The following is a 14,168-nucleotide window of genomic DNA, read 5'->3' as shown; positions in this document are numbered from 1 at the left end:
TGTTTACCTTTGACTGTACAAAGAATGTTATAATACAGTATTAGCTAAAACTTCATTTTGTTACTGTGAATTTATCTCTCTCTTTTCCCTCTTTTCAGAGGTGGTTACTAGATTGTCTCCACTTTGTTGTGAGAACATGGCCCAGAGTGGAGCAGTTTCTAAAATATTGTTTGATCCGAAGTGTAACCGCAGCGTTCCTGTATGGAAGTCATCAGATATGCTGTACAAGTCTTGCTTAATGTGGCTAAGGTAGTTTTCCCTTTTAATAAGGAATTGTTCGTTGGTCATGAAATATGACCCAACAAATTAAGTTCATGCTTGCTCACCACTAGAACTTACTAGATCACCCAGTTAGAATTCATTTATATGCAAGAATCTTAGTGGGAAAAACGTTTACTCTGATAACATAATTGTACATAGAAACACTAATTGTTTATGATTTTATTTTTTCTGTCTTTGTGATATTAATAATAATTACTAACATTTATTGAGTATCTCCTACATGCTAGTGTTTTTCATGCATCATTTAATTTTTCTTAAAATAATAGTCTCAAGCAGTCCATGATATTATTCCAATTTTATAGAGAAGAAATAATAATTCTTACAGAAATTAAGTCTCCTGGCCTAAACCCTTGAGTGTGTAAGTGGTAGGGCTGAATTCAGATCCTTCGTCCACCTCTAGAGCTGATGTTCTTATCTACTGCATTGTATCAAAACAATAGGACCTCTTATAATCATGTCTGGCAAAACATGATTAAGATATTGCTATCACTTGGTTACCCTGTATTTAAGACTCTATATAAGGATTAGCATTTAAGTTTTTTGGCTTTGGACTGGTAGCAGATATCTGTACTAAACCATAATGCATGCAGCCAAAAGTACTGAGATAACAAATTTATCTTCCCCACCCAACCCCTGAGCCACAACTCTTTACCTGATATTTTCTTACTGAGAAGTGGTGGTTAAGAACACAGGCGGCAGCGGCTGACAAACTGCTGGGGTTTGAATCACTGCTCTGCGGCTTATTACAGGTTACTTAGCCTCAATGTGCTTTACTTTCTTTAACTGTAAATGGGTCCTCACATTGTTATTGTGAGAACGAAGTGAGTGAACGTACATATCATGTGCTTCATACGTAAAAGTGCCAAATAAATGTTAACTGTTAATATTATTTTGTTATTTTTAGCTTAGTATCATTAGCATTATTTGTTTCCACGCAAATTCCATATGAATCTAGTGATACAGTTAGGTATGTGAGCAGGAAAAATGTATCCTAATCTTAGTCTTTATCACTATTTTACCCTGTGGTTAACTACCACAGATAAGTTATCTTTTTCCTGTGAGGTTCTCAGTAAAATTGCCTTGTCTTTAAGCTTTTTATTTACTCCAGGGTGTTCATGTTCAAAGATTTTAGATTTGATTCCTATTTTGTGGAACTTTCAATTAAATGCAGATATGCGTATAAAATGGATCAAAAAATGTTAGTAGTATCAAGAAATCATTTCACGAATTCCTTTGCACTTGCTGTAGATAGTCCAAAAAGTTGGTCCTCAGCTTTCTTTTTGCTGGGGCTGTTTCTAAGGCTACGTGTGTGTTGTAACAGTTGCTTTCCTTCTGTCCTCTTCAAGTATGAGAAAACTACTGCCGCAGTTTATGATGTAGAAAATTGCATAGATACTCTGCTGGACCTTTTGCAAATGTACCGAGAAAAGCCAGGAGAAAAGTGGCAGACAAGGGTGGAAGCATTTTTACGAAAACCTGTTGTTTGTTGGCGGTTTTATTAAAAACAACAAATCGGGCCTCGGTAAGTATTCGTGATCGTCCTTTGAGGTTCTCTTCCAGGTTGTTAGGTTTAAGACTTTTACACTTTTCCTTCAGTAGTTATCACAATTTAAAGAGAGTTTTGTGTATTTTTCAGACCTGCCTTTTGTGTGGATAAAGGAGGTGTTTGTGTGTTGTGTTGTGTGCTGGGTGTGTTGTGTTGATAGTGGTTTCCTAATGTAGTAAACTGAATTTTAAAAAGAAAGCTTATTGCAGCTGTGTAAGTAGCCATTTCCCATTTGCTTGAGGAAAGTAACAAATTATTGAACAAGGTAGACTGCAACATAGATGTGACTCCTCCTCCTCCTCTTGTAACCATAAATACATTTCAAGCTTTTGCATGGTGAGAACTCTGTAGGTGTTACTTACAGTCAACATGGGGGGACCACAGGCTATGATGGGATTCTGGCCCTCATCCTGAGAACAAAACCACTAAACGATTATATACAAGGGAGTGTGTTTAAGTTCTAACTTGAACTTAAGTTCTAACATGAATTTGGCTCCTGAATGAAGAATGGTTTTGGGAAAGCATGTGTGGATGTAGGTAGAACATTCAGGAAGGAGGGAAGCATAGATACGGTGGTGGTCTATGCAAAAGACTGTACTTGACCTAGGGTTGTGAGAGATACGTAGATAACTTTGGAAACTTAGAGAAAATTCATAGCACTTGGAAACTGGATATAATAGGCATATTGACTATAATATTTACCTGTATTCAGTATGGAGTAGGGTATACAGTCTTTAAATATTTACGTTTTTGTAATTGTCTTACAAATTAGTTTATAGCTAAAACCTGTCTAACTACTCAACTTGGAAAGCATGGCTTTTAGATTTTGTTAAAGACTCATAAGTTTACTGTATGGTGTTGTTATGGTTGATTTTACTACCATATAAGGCATACAAAATTTGTTTTAGTCCTAATAATTTGTACATTTTCTTTTTTAGGATGTTCGAAGTAGATCCAAAGTTGTTGACCGTATTTATAGTCTCTACAAGCTTACAGCTCGTAAACATAAAATGAATACTGAAAGACTGCTTTATAAACAAAAGATGAATTCTTCTATAAGTACTCCCTTTATTCCAGAAACACCTGTAAGAACCAGAATAGTTTCAAGGTAAGCAGTAAATGTACTCTATAGTTTTAAGTCACTGTTCATTCATTCATTTAGCAAACATTCATGGAGGACCTACTATAAGCAAGATAATGTGCTTGACAATGGAGAAACAACATATGAGTAAAAATAGAATCTTTGGCAAATCTAAAGTAGACAGTCTCAGTAAAGAATAAAGTAATAACACTGTGGCTATGGGTATTAATAGTTATTTGATAAATTCCTTGTATTAAATAGTTAAGTGCTAAGTCTAACAGTTAACTTTTTATAAGCTTTGCTGTATAAACTTTCTTTTCTAGCATGAAGAACAAGCTACCCTGTTGAAAAGCTGCCAAAAGTCCCCTCCTGGCTACAGTGTCAACTTCCATCTCTTCTAATCATCCTGACACTTGAAATTTCTCCTTCTAAAGAAGTCCTTTATGAGACCTTGTACTACTTTCCCTAGAGCTGCTGTAACAAATTACCACAAACTTGGTGGCCTTAAATGACAGTAACATTCTCTGAGAGTTCTTGAAACCAGAAGTTCAAAATCAGGGTGTCAGCAAGGCCTCACTTTCTCTGAGGGCTCTGGAGCAGAATCCCTCCTTGACTCTTCCAGTTTCTGGTGACTGTAGTGCTCCCTTTGCTTGTGGCTGTCTAACTCCATTCACTGCCTCTGTCTTCACGGGTGTCTCTTCTCCTCCTCCCTCTTCCTCAAAAGGATGTGTGTTGGATTTAGGGCCAGTTCAGATAATATGGGATGATCTGATCTCAAGATACTTTGGTTAAATATATCTATGGAGACCACTTTTTCAAAATAAGGTAATATTACAGGTTCTGAGGATTAGGATGTGGATATATCCTAACATATCCCCACCATATCCTTTTGATGGGGGGTGGCAGAAATTCACTCAACAGCAAACCTATAGTGATAATAGTAGTTTAACTAGTTTAAGACATGTAACTTTAGAAATTTTTTAAAAATGAGTATTAGCTTATCTGGTTAAGCAAGTAGACACCTGCATCAGTGTGAGAACAAGCATAGTATGCAGCTTTACGGTGTGAGCTTTGTGATTATGGCGCAGCATGGAGCCACATAGTTCGGGAGAATGACCATAAGCTACGCAAGTAAGTGAAGAGAGTAATAAAGATTTTGGTAACTGCTAGGATAGAGAATAACTTAGAGGACCATGCTCAAATAATGTGGCTGGGAAACTGTCTCTGGGATGTAGTTACAAGAAGTCAAAGTCAGAAAGGATAGAGTATGATACAGCGGGAAGGGGCATTGAATCATGGGTTTTGTTTTGGAAAACCTGAGGTTTCTGTGACAAATTAGAGGAAGAGACAAACAAGCTATTAATCAGGGCTGTGGTTCTAGGCAAAAGTATCAGTCTAGAGGTTTAAATTCAATAATTCTTAGATTAAGGAATCATTAGATCACATTTATGGCTATGGTAATAGATACGGTCACCCCAGGGGAAGAGAATACCTAGAAAAGAAATTCTCAAACCAGACCTCAAGGTAGCCCCAATTTCTCCAGAAAGAACCAGCCAACAGCTCTGAAAAGGAATTGGTAATTGGTTAGAAGATAATCCACAGGGTGTCCCATCAGCTGTGTGGAATGCTGCTGAGAGGTTGTGAGACAGGATAAGAAAATGGCCCATTGGACTTGGCAAGATGGAGGTTAGTGGTTAAAGTAGTGACGGGATAGATTATAGAGGACTGAAAACAGATGGGCCAGATCATATGAAAAATTTCATCAGCTTATGCTGATGACTAAGGGGAAAAAAAATCATTGGTTACCCTTGAAGGATGCTAGAAAACAACTCACTGATGCTACTATGGGTAGAAGGAAAAAAAAGTCAAGCATGTGGCCCATGTTTCTGATATATAGTGTATCTTAGGTAACCCAATGGTTGATATAGGAGTTTTCTATTAAAAAAATTGACTTAATAAATGCAGAAAGAATAGAACTATCATTATTTTACTCCTAATAAAATAATAGGTCTATTCTAAGCCATGATCCGTGCAAGCCTGCTTCTCCCTCTCTCTCTACCCCTCACCTTGCTCCAGTTCTGCCTCTCTCTTTCTCTCTCAATTAAATAAATAAATTTTTATAAAACTATGATTAACATGAGTTAATAGCTTCCCTTTTTTTCAACTGGTACAAAATATTTCTGTCACACCAAAGTTCCCTGGTGCCCCTTTGCAATTAGTTATCTCCTTTTAACCCCTGGATTCTGGCAACTGCTGATCTTATTTCAATACTTTTGCTTTGTCTTTTTTTTTTACATTATTACACAAATGGATTCATACAGTATATAGCTTTTTGTGACTGGAGTCTTTTTTTTAGCTTGATTTTTGAGATTTATTTGCATTGATGTATGAATTAGATTTCATTCCCTTTTATCACAGAGTACTAGTCCATTATATGGCCTATACCACACTTTGACCATTTACCAACCAATAGATATTTGGGTTTTTAACCAAATGGAGAGAATAAGGAGATGGAAATGCAACATAGTAGGGAGTTATATGAGAAAGATATATGAGCTCCCCTCTGATGGATGTTATTTTCTTAAAGAAGATGAGATTATAAGCATCAGCTCAAAAGCAGACCAGGGAGGGTATGGTGAGGACATTTGAAAAGAAGAAAGGAATAAAATAAAATGGGGATAGAGGAAGGGAGCATACAAGGCAATTTCAAGCACCCATTTCGTTTGTAATTATTGACACAAAATCAGTCAGCCTGATTCCTGCAGTCTTTCTTTTCTTTCTGTTCAGCTGTACAGGAATGGAGAAGGTAGATATTGGATTCAGTTTGGAATCCAATAGAACTTTACATTTGAATTAATAGGAGAGAGCAACAATAGCATTGATGAAATTGCCAGGAGATTTTATGATGGAGCTAAGCTGGACAAGGAGGGAGAGTGGAGGTCAACATTCTGATGGATGATGGGTCAGTGTTGAGGTCAGTGAATTAGAGATCTCAGTGGGGTGGAAGACTATGTGCAGTAGATGTATTAAATCGAAAGACATGGGTGAATCAGAGTGGGGGGGAATGGCAGTCTCAAATTGAGATGTCAGTGGCGGGGTACTTTCTGTAATGATAAAGACTATTATGTGATCATGTAAGGAGTGGTTGAAGTAGAACAGAAGAAAGGAAGGGAGGCAGAACTGACAGAGGAGATTGTAGGATTTTTTGCTAGCTACATGGATGTTGAAGTTACTGAGAATGGTGGCAGGAGTTGAGAGAAGACCAAGAACCAAGGTTACAAAGAACAAAATATCCGGAGTTTGAAAGATGACTGGAAGGCAGTGGTGAGCTAAATAGCATAAGCCTCAAAGGAGGAAGGATGGTGAGGAATAGCCCAACAGTGGTAAATGGCAATCATATGAAACCCTCACCTGTTTGAGAGGGTTGTAGGGAAGTGATGTGTTCAGGAGGAGCCCATTTTGTTAAGACAAAACAGAGAAGGTAGCTCTTTTAAGAGAAGAACTTCATTAATCCAAGGTTTTCATTCTTTTCACAGACTTAAACCAGACTGGGTTTTGAGAAGAGATAAAATGGAAGAAATCACAAATCCCCTACAAGCTATTCAAATGGTGATGGACACACTTGGCATTCCTTACTAGTAAACATTTTTCAGTATGTACAGTAAAAAGAAATATTAAGTTAATCATGAATGTGTAAAGTGTTTTTGGCTTTCTTTTGTATAACTTCTAAAATCTGATTTTGTATTAAAATTTTAAAAATGTGTAATAACAACTGAACTGTTTTCATATTCTTTATTGTTTCTTTTACTATTTTATGGGTTTATGCATGTAAGAAAATACTATGTCATAAAACAATTCTATTCTTCATGTCTTTATCTTAAAATAATAGTCTAAATAGAATCATATTCCAAAAGGAAAAGAATAGCTTATCACTCTCATTTTATAGATAAATTGAAGCATTTTTCCAAAACAAATTTGGAAATGTAAGATTCTGCCAACACACTTAGAAGTGACAAAAGGATAAAATAATCTCACAAATGCTAGAAACTCTCTGACTGGACCATCCAGATAGGCAAGTGAACTCCTCTAGGGAAATTAAATTCAGCCAGCCCATTATATACTAAGAACCCTTAACTTTGAACTGATTAGAGTTATAATTTGACCTGAAAAGAGCATGCTGTTACTTATAAGAGAAACTTGTCGCTTAGTCACATACATAAACCTGATAAAGATTAGGTGTTGAAATCTTTAAACAGCTTTGGGTCACTATTACCAGTACTAAAACAGTGTGGTTTCAGGACTATAGAAGCGTGATTCCAGTGGCTGTTTGAAATTGGATAGCATCCCAAAGTCTGTTCATTTATGGGAGCCATAAAAGTTTTTAACTGTTTTAAATGATTTGATAGTAGCTAAAAATGCAGAGATCATTTAACTACTTAGTTCACTAATTTGTCAGATTAAGGATTAAACCTAATTAGTCTGAAATTGGCTGAGATTTGGTTAGGATAGCTCTAAAGACCATTTTTGGTGTATTAGAATATGGTGAAATTAACTGTAGAATTTTTAGTATTTCTTTGCCATTTTTTTCTTCCAAAAAGTGTTTTATGAATTCTCAGCACCTCATATTTTCAAACATGATTTTTGTTGACTTTCCCAAGTGTTTTGCTTTTCTCTTTCATTTAAGAAAATCTTAGTATGGGGGGAGGAGTCAAGATGGCGGAGAAAGTAGGAGGCTGAGACTACTTCAGGTAGCAGGAGATCAGCTAGAAGCTTATCTAAAGATTGCAAACACCTACAAATCCAACGGGAGATCGAAGAGAAGAAGAAACGCAATTCTAGAAACAGAAAATCAACCACTTTCTGAAAGGTAGGACTGGCGGAGAAGTGAATCCAAAGCGATGGGAGATAGACCGTGGGGGGAGGGGCCGGCTCCCAGCGAGGCGGAGGAGCAACGGAGCACAAAATCAGGACTTTTAAAAGTCTGTTCCGCTGAGGGACATACTCCAGAGGCTAACCGGGGTGAAGGCCACGTAGGGTCAGCGTGGCCTCAGGTCCCGCAGGGTCACAGAAGGATTGGGGGTGTCTGAGTGTCACAGAGCTTTCAGGTATTAGATCGGGGAAGCCGGCTACAGAGACAGAGCCGAGGAGTGAGCTCACAGCTCGGGTTACCTTGAACTGGGTCGCAGGCTCGGTCAGCTCGGAGTGCGGCTGGAGGCCAGGGTGGCGGGAGTCATTGGGCGCTGTTCTCTGGGGGCGCACTGAGGAGTGGGGCCCTGGGCTCTCGGCTCCTCCGGGCCGGAGACCGGGAGGCCGCCATCTTCATTCCCGACTTCCAGAACTCTACAGAAAGCGCTCAGGGAACAAAAGCTCCCGAAAGCAAACCCAGCAAACCCGAGCAGATTACTCAGCCCGGCCCGGGTAAGGGCGGTGCAACTCCACCTGGGGCAAAGATGCTGAGAATCACTACAACAGGCCCCTCCCCGAGAAGATCAATGAGAAACCCAGCCAGGCCAAGTTCACCCTACCCAGGAGTGCAGTTTCAATACCAAGGAGAGCAGTGGAATCCAGAGGAGGAGAAAGCAAAGCACGGAACTCATGGGCTTTCTCCCCATGATTTTTTAGCCTTGCAGTTAATTTTTTTTCTTTTTCAATTTTTTTTTCTCTTCTTCTGCTAAATTTTTTTGTAACTTTTACCCTTTTCTTTTTTAACTAGTTTATGTAATACATATAATTTTTTCCTTTTTATATTTTTTCTTTATTGGTTTTCTTTTTTAATGTTTTTTTTTTTTTTTTTTTCTTTCTGACCTCTTTTATCCCCTTTCTCCACCCCACCCCCAATATTTGGGATCTCTTCTGATTTGGCTAAGCAGATGTTCCTGGGTTATTGCCACACTTTTAGTATTTTACTTGCTCCTTCATATACTCTTATCTGGACCAAAATGACAAGGCGGAAAAATTCACCACAAAAAAAAAAAAAAAAAAAAAAGAACCCAGAGGCAGTACCAAAGTGCTAGGGACCCTAATCCATACAGACATTGGTAATATGTCAGATCTAGAGTTCAGAATGACGATTCTCAAGGTTCTAGACTGGGCTCGAAAAAGGCATGGAAGATATTAGAGAAACCCTCTCGGGAGATATAAAAGCCCTTTCTGGAGTAATAAAAGAACTAAAATCGAACCAAGTGAAATCAAAAAAGCTATTAATGAGGTGCAATAAAAAATGGAGGCTCTCACTGCTAGGATAAATGAGGCAGAAGAAAGAATTAGCGATATAGAAGACAAATGACAGAGAATAAAGAAGCTGAGCAAATGAGGGACAAACAGCTACTGAAGCACAAGGGGAGAATTCGAGAGATAAGTGACACCATAAGACGAAACAACATTAGAATAATTGGGATTCCAGAAGAAGAAGAAGAAAGAGAGGAGCAGAAGGTATGTTGGAGAGAATTATTGGAGAAAATTTCCCCAATATGGCAAAGGGAACAAGCATCAAAATCCAGGAGGTTCAGAGAACCCCCCTCAAAATCAATAAGAATAGGTCCACACACCGTCACCTAATAGTAGATTTACAAGTCTTAGTGACAAAGAGAAAACCCTGAAAGCAGCCCGGGAAAAGAAGTCTGTAACATACAATGGTAAAAATATTAGATTGGCAGCAGACTTATCCACAGAGAATTGGCAGGCCAGAAAGAGCTGGTATGATATATTCAGAGCACTAAATGAGAAAAATATACAGCCAAGAATACTATATCCAGCTAGGCTATCATTGAAAATAGAAGGAGAGGGGCGCCTGGGTGGCTCAGTGGGTTAAAGCCGCTGCCTTCGGCTCAGGTCATGATCCCAGAGTCCTGGGATCGAGCCCCGCATCGGGCTCTCTGCTCAGCAGGGAGCCTGCTTCCCTTCCTCTCTCTCTCTGCCTGCCTCTCTGCCTACTTGTGATCTCTGTCTGTCAAATAAATAAATAAAATCTTTAAAAAAAAAAAAAGAAAAAAGAAAATAGAAGGAGAGATTAAAAGCTTCCAGGACAAACAAAAACTGAAGAATTTGCAAACACCAAACCAGCTCTACAGGAAATATTGAAAGGGGTCCTCTAAGCAAAGAGAGAGCCTAAAAGTAGTAGATCAGAAAGGAACAGAGACAATATACAATAACAGTCACCTTACAGGCAATACAATGACACTAAATTCATATCTCTCAATAGTTACCCTGAATGTTAATGGGCTAAATGCCCCAATCAAAAGACACAAGGTATCAGAATGGTTAAAAAAAAAACAAAACGCATCTATGTGTTGCCTACAAGAAACTCATCTTAAACCCGAAGACACCTCCAGGTTTAAAGTGAGAGGGTGGAAAAGAATTTACCATGCTAATGGACATCAGAAGAAAGCAGGAGTGGCAATCCTTATATCAGATCAATTAGATTTTAAGCCAAAGACTATAATAAGAGATGAGGAAGGACACTATATCATACTCAAAGGATCTATCCAACAAGAAGATCTAAGAATTTTAAATATCTATGGCCCTAACATGGGAGCAGCCAACTATATAAACCAATTAATAACAAATCAAAGAACACATCAACAATAATACAATAATAGTAGGGGACGTTAGCACTCCCCTCACTGAAATGGACAGATCATCCAAGCAAAAGATCAACAAGGAAATAAAGGCCTTAAATGACACACTGGACACAGATATATTCAGAACATTTCATCCCAAAGCAACAGAATACACATTCTTCTCTAGTGCACATGGAACATACTCCAGAATAGATCACATTCTCGGTCCTAAATCAGGTCTCAACTGTTATCAAAAGATTGGAATCATTCCCTGCATATTTTCAGACCACAATGCTCTGAAGCTAGAACTCAATCACAAGAGGAAATTTGGAAAGAACCCAAATACATGGAGACTAAATAGCATCCTTCTAAAGAATGAATGGGTCAACCAGGAAATTAAAGAAGAATTGAAAAAATTTATGGAAACAAATGATAATGAAAACACAACAGTTCAAAATCTGTGGGACACAACAAAGGCAGTCCTGAGAGGAAAATATATAGCGGTACAAGCCTTTCTCAAGAAACAAGAAAGGTCTCAGGTACACAACCTAACCCTACACCTAAAGGAGCTGGAGAAAAAAACAAGAAAGAAACCCTAAACCCAGCAGGAGAAGAGAAATCATAAAGATCAGAACAGAAATCAATGAAATAGAAACCAAAAAAACAATAGAACAAATCAACAAAACTAGGAGCTGGTTCTTTGAAAGAATTAATAAGATTGATAAACCACTGGCCAGACTTATCAAAAAGAAAAGAGAAAGGACCCAAATAAATAAAATCATGAATGAAAGAGGAGAGATCACAATGAACACCAAAGAAATACAGACAATTATAAGAACATACTATGAGCAACTCTACGCCAACAAATTTGACCATCTGGAAGAAATGGATGCATTCCTAGAGACATATAAACTACCACAACTGAACCAGGAGGAAATAGAAAGCCTGAACAGACCCATAACCAGTAAGGAGATTGAAACAGTCATCAAAAATCTCCAAACAAACAAAGCCCAGAGCCAGACGGCTTCCCGGGGGAATTCTACCAAACATTTAAAGAAGAACTAATTCCTATTCTCCTGAAACTGTTCAAAAAAATAGAATAGAAGGAAAACTTCCAAACTCATTTTATGAGGCCAGCATCACCTTGATCCCAAAACCAGACAGGATCCCATCAAAAAGAGAACTACAGACCAATATCCTTGATGAACACAGATGCAAAAATTCTCACCAAAATACTAGCCAATAGGATATAACAGTACATTAAAAGGATTATTCACCACGATCAAGTGGGATTTATCCCAGGGCTGCAAGGTTGGTTCAATATCCGCAAATCAATCAATGTGATACAACACATTAATAAAAGAAGGAACAAGAACCATATGATACTCTCCATAGATGCTGAAAAAGCATTTGACAAAGTACAGCATCCCTTCCTGATCAAAACTCTTCAAAGTGTAGGGATAGACGGCACATACCTCAAAATTATCAAAGCCATCTATGAAAAACCCACCGCAAATATCATTCTCAATGGAGAAAAACTGAAAGCTTTTCCGCTAAGGTCAGGAACACGGCAGGGATGTCTGTTATCACCACTGCTATTCAACATAGTACTAGAAGTCCTAGCCTCAGCAATCAGACAACAAAAGGAAATTAAAGGCATCCAAATCGGCAAAGAAGAAGTCAAACTATCACTCTTTGCAGATGATATGATACTATATGTGGAAACCCAAAAGACTCCACTCCAAAACTGCTAGAACTTGTACAGGAATTCAGTAGAGTGTCCGGATATAAAATCAATGCACAGAAATCAGTTGCATTTCTCTACACCAACAACAAGACAGAAGAAAGAGAAATTAAGGAGTCAATCCCATTTACAATTGTACCCAAATCTATAAGATACCTAGGAATAAACCGAACCAAAGAGACTAAGAATCTATACACAGAAAACTATAAAGTACTCATGAAAGAAATTGAGGAAGACACAAAGAAATGGAAAAATGTTTCATGCTCCTGGATTGGAAGAATAAATATTGTGAAATGTCTATGCTACCTAAAGCAATCTACACATTTAATGCAATTCCTATCAAAGTACCATCCATTTTTTTCAAAGAAATGGAACAAAGAATCCTAAAATTTATATGGAACCAGAAAAGACCTCGAAGAGCCAAAGGAATATTGAAAAAGAAAGCCAAAGTTGGTGGCATCACAATCCCGGACTTCAAGCTCTATTACAAAGCTGTCATCATCAAGACAGCATGGTACTGGCACAAAAACAGACACATAGATCAATGGAACAGAATAGAGAGCCCAGAAATGAACCTTCAACTCTATGATCAACTCATCTTCGACAAAGCAGGGAAAGAATATCCAATGGAAAAAAGACAGCCTCTTCAATAAATGGTGTTGGGAAAATTGGACAGCCACATGCAGAAAAATGAAATTGGATCATTTCCTTACACCACACACGAAAATAGACTCAAAATGGATGAAGGACCTCAATGTGAGAAAGGAATCCATCAAAATCCTCGAGGAGAACACAGGCAGCAACTTCTTCGACCTCAGCCGCAGCAACATCTTCCTAGGAACATCGCCAGAGGCAAGGGAAGCAAGGGCAAAAATGAACTATTGGGATTTTATCAAGATCAAAAGCTTTTGCACAGCAAAGGAAACAGTTAACAAAACCAAAAGACCACTGACAGAATGGGAGAAGATATTTGTAAATGACATATCAGATAAAGGGCTAGTGTCCAAAATCTATAAAGAACTTAGCAAACTCAACACCCAAAGAACAAATAATCCAATCAAGAAATGGGCAGAGGACATGAACAGACATTTCTGCAAAGAAGACATCCAGATGGCCAACAGACACATGAAAAAGTGCTCCACATCACTCGGCATCAGGGAAATACAAATCAAAACCACAATGAGATATCTCCTCACACCAGTCAGAATGGCTAAAATTAACAAGTCAGGAAATGACAGATGCTGGCAAGGATGCGGAAAAGGGGAACCCTCCTACACTGTTGGTGGGAAGGCAAGCTGGTGCAACCACTCTGGAAAACAGCATGGAGGTTCCTCAAAATGTTGAAAATAGAACTACCCTATGACCCAGCAATTGCACTACTGGGTATTTACCGTAAAGATACAAACGTAGTGATCCGAAGGGGCACGTGCACCCAAATGTTTATAGCAGCAATGTCTACAATAGTCAAACTATGGAAAGAACCTAGATGTCCATCAACAGACGAATGGATAAAGAAGAAGTGGTGTATATACACAGTGGAATACTATGCAGCCATGAAAAGAAATGAAATCTTGCCATTTGCGACGACATGGATGGAACTAGAGGGTATCATGCTTAGCGAAATAAGTCAATCGGAGAAAGACAACTATCATATGATCTCCCTGATATGAGGGAGAGGAGATGCAACATGGGGGGTTGAGGGGGTAGGAGAAGAGTAAATGAAACAAGATGGATTGGGAGGGAGACAAACCATAAGTAACTCTTAATCTGACAAAACAAACTGAGGGTTGATGGGGGAAGGGGGTTTGGGGGGGGTCGGTTATGGACATTGGGGAGGGTATGTGCTATGGTGAGTGCTGTGAAGTGTGTAAACCTGGCGATTCACAGACCTGTACCCCTGGGGATAAAAATATATTAATGTCAATAAAAAATAAAATTAAAAAAAAAAGAAAATCT

General features: G+C 38.4%; 1 protein-coding gene across 1 annotated transcript in view; it reads left to right on the top strand.

Annotated features, from left to right (window-relative positions):
* The window catches only part of ASPM (assembly factor for spindle microtubules), a 65,916-nt gene extending 59,230 nt beyond the window's left edge, over positions 1-6,686 (top strand). The window contains 6 exon segments of the mRNA XM_047703966.1: positions 99-194; positions 197-249; positions 1,629-1,716; positions 1,719-1,804; positions 2,767-2,936; positions 6,446-6,686. Coding sequence (XP_047559922.1) covers positions 99-194; positions 197-249; positions 1,629-1,716; positions 1,719-1,804; positions 2,767-2,936; positions 6,446-6,548 — 596 coding nt within the window. The 3' untranslated portion in view covers positions 6,549-6,686.
* Positions 6,687-14,168: the final 7,482 nt, after the last annotated feature.

The sequence above is a fragment of the Lutra lutra genome, chromosome 15 (assembly GCF_902655055.1).
Source record: "Lutra lutra chromosome 15, mLutLut1.2, whole genome shotgun sequence".
NCBI lineage: Eukaryota > Metazoa > Chordata > Mammalia > Carnivora > Mustelidae > Lutra > Lutra lutra.
Note: the sequence above shows the minus strand (reverse complement) of the source record. Positions and strands in the feature narration are given on the sequence as shown.